Here is an 11,116-nt window from a genome sequence, read left to right as displayed (position 1 = left end):
ATTTAGATTTGTACACACACACACACACATATATATATATACACAACATGCAGTACATGCGGCAGAGGACACACACATTTACTGTAAAGTATGAACCTCCAACATTTTGGTCTGACTAAAGACTACAGAAAAGATAGCACACACTGCCTTTATCCCATTTAACCAGTGTCTGTGGGAGTCATAAGTGAAGCAGGAAGTTTTAAGAGATAAATCATTTTTCCTGGAGCTGTGTGAACTGTCAACACATTCTCATCCCAAGCCATCACAGTTTGCACCTTTGCAGTGGACTTCTATGTCTACAGATTACGCTCTGGGTATCCTTCTGTGTCTGCTTTTGACATTCTGGCATGGGGATGCTGTAATGAAAACAAATGCACATGGTGGGATGATGCTGCATGTGGTTATGCTGAGACAACCTAATTAGGAGAGGAATTCATTTTATAAGGAAGTATCTCCCCTTTTAGTATGAACGAGGTGTGTAAATAATATAATACTACTGTCAACAAAATACTTATTTTTATATTGAATATTATAGTTGTTACATGCATGCATTTAAGCAGTCTGACTACAGTTAACAATAATTGTGACTGTGCTTTACTGCTCCAGATTTCATTTGTTCCCTGTTTGTTTGTTTCTATTTCCGGCTCCAAAGAACAGCTTTGTTTAATCACTTGTGAGTTTGATGATGAGTTCATTTTCTTTCATGTTGCATTGCTGCTCTCCAGGGACATACTGTTAAATACAACATTTGAACTCTGACTCAGCATGTGACTTAGGCCATGTCCATACGGAGACGAGTTTAGGTGTATCCATAAAAGTTTTTTATCGTATGGATGTTTCATCCACATGGAACTGGCGTTTTGGGAGCCCGAATATGCTAATTTTTGAAACTGGGTCCCAGAGTGAACAAATCTGAAGACACCACCCTTGCGTTTCCGTGTTTACAACCCATATGCATCTTTCCCGAACCGATGATGCTATAGCACTACCTCTCCCTTAACCCACATGCGCTAACCCCACCAACAACAACAACAATGGCGGATTACAGTGTTGCATTGGTGCTGCAGAAGCTACTGAGCATGACATGGCTTTTGCAGCAAAATCTTCTGCTCCACACAAATGTCTCCTCTCTAGCTTAATTTGTATTCTCCGCCATCTTCTTCTTCGTGTGTTTGTTTATATCACACAAGTTTTATGCACATGCTCCATGTCTTATTCTCTGTTTTTGGTGTATTTCTGTGGCAGCGTTACAGCACCACTTACAGGTCTGGCATATATACTATAGCATTTTCAGTGGTTTTGTACGGACACACACATTTCTTGAGATAATTCTATGTTACGAAAAACGGAAAAGAAATAGGTCGGTTCCATCTCTTTGTGGACATGGCCTTAGTGTTATCACTTTGTATCTAAGGACATACATTGTGAAAACACTGTGTGAAAAATCACATATCTCCCCTCCATCCTCCTGCAGCTGCTAAACCATCTTTAAACACACCATGACTCATCATATAAAAATGTATGAAGTTACACTAAACAGAGCACAAAGACATCCAGCACAGACATGGTTAGACCTACTTTCTGTGGCTGCATACAGGTTTGCATAGGTGACCTTTAACCAGTGGATAAGGGACATTCTGTCTTAAAGTGACCTACACCTATTCACCAAGATCAGCTGCTCCTGAATAGCTCGAACACCTTCATCTCCTACTGCAGAACACATTTGTCCTGTTTCATCGACGTTCTTGTTAAATGAATTTCTCTCTCAATTTCAGCCTTTATGGTTTTCCTCCTCTGCCGCTCTGCTGCTTTCAGCTCCTTCGAAACTCTTTGCTCCTCTTTCTTTACTGCCTTTTCTGCTTTTCTGAACATCTTTACTGTGTAGTGCCCTCCACCATTCTCTGCTGTCATCCTGACAATTTTCTCCAGCAGCTGACTGGTCTGCACCGGGTCTGTTACTTGGTTGTTAAAGACATGATATCTCCCGTAGCATGAGTCTATGAGCTCTCTGAGTTCTTCACTCTTTGAAAGAAAGCCTTCAATAGTTTGTCTCTTTAGAAAGTCTCCATGTGTGAACAACACGAGGGAGTATTTGGCTGCCTCCTCACCAAAGGTACTCTGAATCATTTTGATGGTTTCCTTCTCCTCCTGCGTGAACCTGCCCAGCTTAAGAACTACCAGGAAGGCATGAGGACCAGGAGCAGACAGAGAGATGCACATCTTGATCTTCTTCAGCACTTCTTCTTGGGTAAAATTAGTGTCAAACAGCCCCGGAGTGTCAATGATGGCAACCTTTTGGCCGCTAACCACTCCCTCCTCTCTCTTGCACTGATATGTCCAGGAAGCAGAGGACAGTTCAGACTGGAATGCTTCTCTCCCCAGGATGGTGTTTCCTGCTGCACTCTTCCCTGCTCCTGTCTTCCCCACCAAAATGATTCGGAGTTCATCACTTTTCCTCTTCTTCCAAGACCCTGGAGAGATAAAGCATAGGACCATCTTTGTTTCCAGCTCTTTGTTATTTAGCTGCTGTATGAAACATCCAACTTACAGATAATGCAGATTTGTACAATGCAAGAAATTCCATATTATCATCATCATCTTTATTTTAAAATGGACAATAAACAATACAAAGCCCACTTATATAGTACTTTGGAGACAAAATATTGAATTCACAGTAAGGCATAAAATTTATTTTGTAACACTTAATTTAACCCTTTGAAACCTGTATCAACATCACCCTACTTGTGCTATATTCAAACGCATTTCACAATTATTTAAACCTTTGAACCCTCTGTAATTTTTCAGTAGATTTCTTTCAAAAATATGCCAAAGTTAAAGAGAAAATTGGCAATAAAAGTCCTACAAGTTGCAAAAAAAGTAGATTTTGAAAATTAATTAAAAAAAATCTTGGGAAATGTCCAGAACTCTATATTTCAAATTTTCATAATTATACATTTAATATGATTTTGAAGAATTATGATAATTTAAAACATATACATTTTCCTTTTATTTTGTCTGTTTTGGTTTGGTTTTTCATTTGCTGAAATTGTTACTATATTCACACAGCACTAAATGAGAAGGATAATCTGTGAAAAGGATGAGATTCCTCTGCCTACGCTATTGCAGTTTAAATTGCATCACAGCACATGAACCAAAACAACCAATCAGAGCTGAAGATTCTCGAACGCAGCTGTTTATCATGTCAGTCACTCCAAGAGGGGTAAACATACTTTGTTGTCAAGGTAACACAAGGAGAACAATTAGTTTCGAAGCACATTAGCTGACGTGATGCTATTGACATTATGTGTGTCAGAATGAAATGACATGTGGTCATCGAGAAGGTATAGTATAAAACCGTACCATGTATGATAAGTGATTGTGTTACATCACATACATAAAATAAACACATGCATATGAATATGCTGCATCGGTGTGAGAAAAAGAAAAAAAAAGTTTCACATTTTTGTTTACATGAAAGCGTGTAAACATGTAGCAACAGAAACCCGAAAGCAAAGTATGAACCTTAAAATGAGCATAATATGTCTCATTTAAGACAGAGTTGTCTGTTGTTATAAATTACTTAGAAATTAGTTCCTCCTATATTAAATCAAGGAATGAATTTCACTAATCAACATAACGTTCAACACAGTTTATTTAGATTCTATACAATCATTAAGTGACAATCCATCATGCAAAGTACAAGAATCATATTATACATTATTATACAGTCAATACACAAGTCTGTCAGTTCTACCTTTTTAAAGAACACACTCTCTCTCCCAACTTGTCACATATCACCGCATGTTCAGTGGACTTTTGACATCTACTAGGTATCCTGGGTGCAACTGTTGTTGATGTTCAATTTACGCAAAATCTTTTTCAAAATACACTTTTGTTTTCACAGGAAATGTGCAAATTCTGCATATTAGGCGCAGATTTTTTTTTTTTCAATAAAAGTACAATGTTGATTTAAAAATTCCATGCTTACATTTATGTCCTTGTGCAGCAAAAGCATGTTGTTAGGTTTAGGCAATTAATACATTTCAAACTGATGCCGTCTCACATCATTACACACTGATCATACCACAGTGAAAGGATAGCTTTTTTGTCAGTGTCTGAAAAGGAAATCATTGACAGAGAAGTGATGTTTGACAACTTCAGAATGAGACCGGGTTATTTTAAGATACAAAATATTTCAGTTATCAAAAAAAAAGGGATTTTGAGAGTCATCTTTAATACAAATTATAAGTGCAAAGAGTTTACTAAGAAGCAATAGCAGATTATATGTGACTACAGAATTAGATTTAAAACACCACTGATTAACTTTATTCTCTATGGTCCTCGTTAGACTTGAGCGGTATCTACTTTTACATTCTTCCATACCCTCCTGAAGTCAGCTCGTTTGTAAGTTCACTGTTCCAACAATCACCAGCTCCGGTTTGGTCAAAATAAATCTTTAATTCACCAAGTTAGATGGGAAGAACCTGCTGTTATTCCTCATGGTCTCTCTCTGCCTGCTGGCTGCCAGCTGTTTACAGTACTATAACTTCTCCCTCCACCACTTGGTGTCACTGTGTCTTTCAGCTCAACTGCCTGTTCCACAAGTAGAGACCGGAGACTGAGCTCTGGTGGTGCTTGCTGGACACTTCATACAATGAGTTTAATAGAAAGAGGATTGCCTGTATTTATGACAGTATTGAAAAACAACATTTCTTAATGCCCAAGCCCAAGCCTAGTCCTTATTGCACATGGCAACGCTGTGAAACCTTTACGGATAGTACACCAACAGCAGCTCCTACAGCTGCTCCAGCTGCAGCTCCAACTACCACACCAACTGGACCTCCTGCAGCTCCTAACACACCTCCGACAGCAGCACCACAGACCGTGGCTATAACTATTGCCGGAGCACCAACAAATTCGTTTGATCTTTCAGCTCGAGCTCTGGCTTCATACTCGTATCTTATATGAAGCTGCTTCTCCTCCCTGCAGAAGGCCCGTCCTGCATATTTGGCTCTCAGTTCATCCAGCTCTCTCTGCCTCTTCTCTTCCATCTCCTTCAGGAGTCGCTCTTTCTCCTTCTCTATGGCTGCCTCTGCTTTCATGAACATTTCGCTGGTGTAGTAGCTTCCACCATTTGCCATAGTCATCTTGTCAATTTTGTCCAGGAGCTGATTGGTTTGCACAGGATCTTTGACTTCGTTGTTGAAGACATGGTATCTGCGGTGGCACATCCGAATGAGGGCTTGCAGATCTGGACTCTCTGAAATATAGCCGTCTATGGTTTGCTTCCTCAGCTGGTCTCCATGTGTGAATAGCACCATTGTGTATTTAGCTGCATCTTCACCAAAAGTTGTTTGAATCATCTTGACGGTTTCCTTCTCCTCCTGGGTGAACCTGCCCAGCTGAAGAACCACCAGGAAGGCGTGAGGACCAGGAGCAGACAGAGAGATGCACATCTTTATTCTCTTCAACACTTCTTCTTGGGTGAAATTAGTGTCAAATAACCCTGGAGTGTCAATAACTGCAACCTTTCGACCTCCAACAAAACCCTTAGCTTTGTTGCATTCAGACGTCAAAGAAGATGGAGACATCTCCGATTCAAACGCTTCTCTCCCCAGAATGGTGTTTCCTGTAGCGCTCTTCCCCACACCAGTCTTCCCAACTAGAACAATCCTCCTTTCATTTGGATCTGTGGTACCTCCGAACCCTGTCGGAGAGAAATACACCGTTCGTCATACAGTGCATACAGAGAGGCTGTGTGCACACTCCAGATGGAAAAAAAAGGTCTTAACTGATTCCATTTTGTCACCTTTAATAAGATAACAGTTTCATAGTGCGCTTATCCTTTGAGCCCAGGTTACAAGGCTTAATAAACAGCCTTTGCTAAGGTTGATGACAATGCAATTCGAAGTTATTCAACAGGTCTGGAAAGGTTCCAGCATCCAACAGGTCAAAAAATGTTCTCAACTCACAAGATGACTCATGTTGGTGTCACTTACCACACAAGAGATTTATTGATAGAGCACATTTCAACAACAACGCTGTTCAGAGTACTTTCCATAAGACCTTGAAGGCATTTCAAAGGGACTGTTCAACCTCAAATCAAAAATACATATTTTTCCTCTTTGCTTTAGTGTTATTTATCAATCTACATTTTTTTTGTGTGAGTTGGAGTGTTGGAGATATCCATCGTAGTAGGTGCCTGTCTTCTACTCAATATAATGGAACTAGAAGGCACTCAGCTTGTAATGCTCAAAGCGCCAAACAAACAAACAAAAAAAAAAACCAAACATTTTAGAAGCTCGACTACAATGTCTCTTTCCAGAAATCATGACCCAGTTACTAAGGATAATTCACAGACCTTGTTGTGAGCAGTTTCATGTTGAAACTGATCTCTTTCTGTTGAACTTCCAGTTCTCATTCTGAAGTCGTCAAAGGCTGCTGCTTTGTCAGTGATTGCCATATAAGACACTGATTCCAAAAACCACCTTGCATAGCGGTATGATATGCTGCCTGGTGGTGTCAATTGACAACGTGGCCAGACAGAACCTGTTGTGGCCATATGATACATTGCTAGACAGCATCAGGCTGAAGAGCTGCCAGTAACCACATAATATAAAGAGTGTGAGGGTTCTTAAAGGGTGGGGAGGAGGGTTCAAAAGCCAGTCTGTCGCGTAGTATGGCGTTCACTACCCACATGAATGTAAAGCCAAGCCATGATGCTTTTTACAAAACCTATTTACGTTCTTCTGTTGTCTAAACATAACCACCTATGCCTTTGTAGCCTATCCTAGCCATGCACTTCTGATGACGTCCCGGCGTTGGTTGTCATGTGCTTTTGTTGTCTACACATAACCATGTGCTTTTTTTCTCTAAACATAACCATGTGCTTTTGTTGACATCCCAGCATTGGTTTTGGCATCCTGAAACATCACCAGCAGATGCAGGTGGATACAGAGAACGCATTATGTAAATGCAGCAGTCCACTGACAAGTGAGTGTTGGAACTGCATCTGCCAACCAAATCACCATGCAGAAAAAGCGTGCATCTACTGCTAGCTCACCTGGCACCACTGAGCTAGCCAGTGTATAATGTTTACATTTTAGGCTGTCATAAGACCAAGCCTAAGTAGATGCACACTTCCTTCGATGTTCTAATACAGAATGCAGTACTACTTAAGTAGAAAGAACTTAGCTCCGACGTGAAACTGCTCACAATGAGGTCTGTGGATTATCTTGAGTAACTGGGTCATGATTTCAGGAAAGAGACATAACTGTTGGTTTTCAAATATATTTTTTTTTTTGACAAGCCGAGTGCCATCTAGTTCTACTGGTGAAAAGGCTGACATCTCTATAGTTGATATCTCCAACTGGATTGAGTGCCTTTGTCATTCATGTTAAAATTACCTACATAGACCTTTTTTTTTTTTTAACTGTACCAGTATGTAAATATGTTTATTTCTGTTGTAAAGTTAGGTATTTTAACATGGAGATGTATGGCGACTCGCATTTGGAGCCAGTCTCAAGTGGCCATTAGATGAACTGCAGTTTTTAGCACTTTAGCATTGGCTTTATTTCTCAGCCCTGTCAGGTGCTGCTTGGCTTTTTCTTGTGTGTCATGTAATAATGTCACAAAGTTAAAAATAGACCTATATGTTGTTACTGTTCATGTGTTATCATGTTTGGTCTCGTCAGTCCTGTTATGCTCTGCTGCCAAATTGCTCTTTATGATCTGGACAGACAAACTGTTTGCTTGATACCACTGTGACTTTGTGTTGTGTTTTTGTTTTGTGGGTTTTAACTGGCACCACCTGAGTATCCACCAAAGCATTATTAAATGTAAAAAAAAATGTTTTCAACATCAGGATCTGCAACTATGACTCCACTGTTTTCATGCACTGTGGATGGTGGAAATGTAGATAATTGGTGGGCAAGTTATTTGATGTAATCAGTTGGTCTCTGTAATTTTACAAACACTCCTAAAGTAGTGACATTATTTTGTTTCTGAGACCAGCTCTGTTAAAGGTGCCTATTAAACACCTCAAATCCTCCTCACTTGTCACAAAATTTATTAACACATCTAGAAGTGAAAAAAAACCCAAACATTCAGTTTAACAAGCCATTAGTGTATGGTTTGTATTCAGGTACTGATCATCAATAGCTAGCTTAGCACTGGTGGATGAATGCAGCAGTGCTTGAGAGTCCTCAGCAAAGCAACACACCCTTTGGGTTGCCTCTTTCAGTGTGGAAAAATAAGGGATTCCATGCACCATGCCTGGGGGACACAAGTCAGTAAGACTGGTCTGGAGGTCCTCCAACATTACATTTATGAGTCAGACACTTCATTCACCAATTTGTGCTTTATGCACAAATTTCAACATCCTCTGCCACTCTCAACATTACATTACATGTAAGGGAAGTAAAGAGTTAATAAGAGTAAATCATGGTTATATTAAGGCCAAAAACGTCAAATGTTTGATTTGTTGAAATAAACTATTTGGATATATTTTGAAGAAGTATGAACCCTGCTAAACTTTTAACCTTCAGTCCAACACCTTTGAAGAAGGATGTGTACTCTGAAGTTTTTGGAGGATTCACTTCCACCAAGTGGTTATCTAACTTTAAAGAAAGGAATCTGTGTGTGTGTGTGAGAGAGTGTGTAATACATTGACTTAGTGTATTTTTCCTTTGTTTCAAAATGTGCATAGCTGTGACTTGACTGTGTTTTGTGCAGGTGGATACAGTGTTGGGGAAGTTACTCAAAAAAAGTAATTAGTTACTTATTATTAGTTACTTCTGTAAATTGTAATGAAATTACTTTACTAGTTACTGCATTTAAAAAGTAACTTCACTACTTATTACTTTACTTTCCCATTTCTTAATTTACCGAGTAGATACAGGACAGCAGTTGAAAGGAGCCTGTCGCCTGGGCATAGAGTGCACTTCACTCGAATATTTTTGTCCTTTCGAGCAATAAACTGAAAGTAGTGGGAATATCGCCACTGGCCGAACCCCCCAGTCTCCGTCTCCGTCTCAGTCTCCGTCTCCATTTCCCTCTCTCCTGTTCGTACTGGCAGCAACGTCACTCGCCCCTCTCTATGCAGCACGTGTTGCGCACGCACATAGACAGCAGCCGCAGCACGCACATAATTCCTGCGCCACTTAAACAGACAGACACAGCACAGGCAAACACGGCCCAGGTAACGCAGGAAAGCACGTTCCTGTAGTCTAGTAAAGTAGTGTAGTTACCGATATTTTTAGAGTAATGCGTTACTTTACTTCGTTACCCCCAAAAGTAATATCGTTACAGTAATTCGTTACTTTGTAACTCGTTACCCCCAACACTGGGTGGATATAGCGATTCGGAGGCCACAGGCTCATGTCGTCTGGCTATACTTTTCACCCTTTCTCTAAGTGGAAATGTTAGTTGGCTATTTGTATTGGTAGAATAAGCACATAGAATGTTTTGCCTAAAGTAATACTACCAACAATAATATTAAAACTATTAATACCAGACACTGTAGAAGTCCTGCATTCAAATACTGACTTATTTATTGATTAAAGCTGAGCAATTTAACTCTGCATCCTTTGCCTCTGCACTGCCTGGATGTGGACATCCCACCATGTGCTTTTGTCTATCACTATTGTTATATGTTATGTTATTGTTACCATTATTGCCCCCCCCCCCTTTCTCTTTCCTTATTTACAGCTTCTATTGCATTATTATATTATTATACACATGGTCCGTCTGCCGTTTAGTTCTGTAATGTGGAAAGACTCTTAATTTTTACAGGTGGATTTTTAAAAAACTGCATGTCTGAGTCTCTGTTACCAGGGTAATGATGACATAACAGACAGCTTGTCATTTTAGGCATTGGTCTCTTCTGCAAATTCTGATTTCATTTAAGACTTTCATGTCTTGTGAAACTCTTTTGGTTTTATCGTTTCTAGTGTCAGCACATATGCATTAGAGTCAGGTGTTATGTAAGGCCTTGCATATTTTGGATTGCACACCGTAGTAGGTGTTTTTTTTTCTCCTCCCTTGCTCTCTGTCTCCCTGTCCTCCTCTCTCTCAATCCTCTCTGCCTGTGTCTTCCTCTCTGCAGGAGCACAGCAGCTGAGAGTAACTGAGGAGAGTATAGAAGGGAGCTGAAGGCAAAGTCAAAAAACATGCCCACAGCATCACAGTGCAGTACAGTGCAGCCTCTACTAACATCTGGCTTTCTAATATAGTGGGAAAAGTAACAACTGGCATTCTCACCTGCATCAAAAACCGACATTGATGGAAACACACCACTGTGGTAAACACGTGAATTTAAACCTCTTAACCAGCGAGAAGCAACAACGCAGTGAAACAAAACACTGTCTCTCTCTATCAGAGCAGCTCACAGACATTGATCCAATATAGTCCAAACAGAGTTTGAAAAAGAGACTGAATAAGAGATAAAGAAACAAGATAAAGTCACGTTGAGCATGACACACCAACAAAAAAAACAAAACAAAACAAAACACACACACACACACACACACACACACACACACACACACACAAAGGAATACTGAATTATTTCGGCAAAGTGGTTTTCAAACTTCATAATTCACTATCAAACGGCTAGAATTTTGATGCTTCACTGCAATATAAAGACAATACTGGAAAAAAGTAAAATCCAGACGGATGTTAAAAAAACAACAAAATATGCGTATTAATATGAATAACTCAAAAAAGGGCAATGAAAAAATAAATCCACTGAACTGCCACTTTTACAGAGAAACAGCTGACTCTTACCTTGATAGTATGGTAGGCTCATGTTGAAAAGATCAATGGATCCTGCTGCTATCTGTCCTGTAATGCTATGAATTTGTTTGAAACTTGTCAGACTTTACCTTTCATACCTGCACATGGGCGTTCCCTCTCTTTCTGCTAGGCTGGAATTTCCGAGCACAAGGAAGTGCAGCATGTTTTTAAAATGAATCACAGATCATGTGGAATGTCACATTTAGACACTGTCATTTGATGTAGACTTACACATGAGTTAATTAGAACACATCCATTTCAAAAGACTGAAACACCCAGTCACACAAATACCATTTCTTGTTCTGAAATGAACCAAATATCC

The 11,116-nt window shown here is 39.8% G+C and overlaps 2 protein-coding genes across 2 annotated transcripts; both read right to left on the bottom strand.

The window, feature by feature from the left end:
* Positions 1–1,707: 1,707 nt before the first annotated feature.
* On the bottom strand, positions 1,708–2,496 carry LOC121953162 (GTPase IMAP family member 4-like). Its single transcript, XM_042500078.1, has one exon. It carries the CDS (start codon positions 2,494–2,496, stop codon positions 1,708–1,710), a length of 789 nt encoding a protein of 262 aa, XP_042356012.1.
* Positions 2,497–3,644: 1,148 nt separating this feature from the next.
* On the bottom strand, positions 3,645–10,837 carry LOC121954024 (GTPase IMAP family member 9-like). Its single transcript, XM_042501330.1, has 2 exons — positions 10,786–10,837; positions 3,645–5,707 (listed from the first exon to the last, which is right to left on the bottom strand). Exons 1-2 carry the CDS (start codon positions 10,805–10,807, stop codon positions 4,740–4,742), a joined length of 990 nt encoding a protein of 329 aa, XP_042357264.1. The 5' UTR covers positions 10,808–10,837; the 3' UTR covers positions 3,645–4,739.
* Between the last annotated feature and the right edge of the window lie 279 nt (positions 10,838–11,116).

The sequence above is a fragment of the Plectropomus leopardus genome, chromosome 14 (assembly GCF_008729295.1).
Source record: "Plectropomus leopardus isolate mb chromosome 14, YSFRI_Pleo_2.0, whole genome shotgun sequence".
Lineage (NCBI taxonomy): Eukaryota > Metazoa > Chordata > Actinopteri > Perciformes > Serranidae > Plectropomus > Plectropomus leopardus.
The sequence above is the reverse complement of the archived record's forward strand: the minus strand, read 5'-3'. Positions and strand labels throughout refer to the sequence as shown.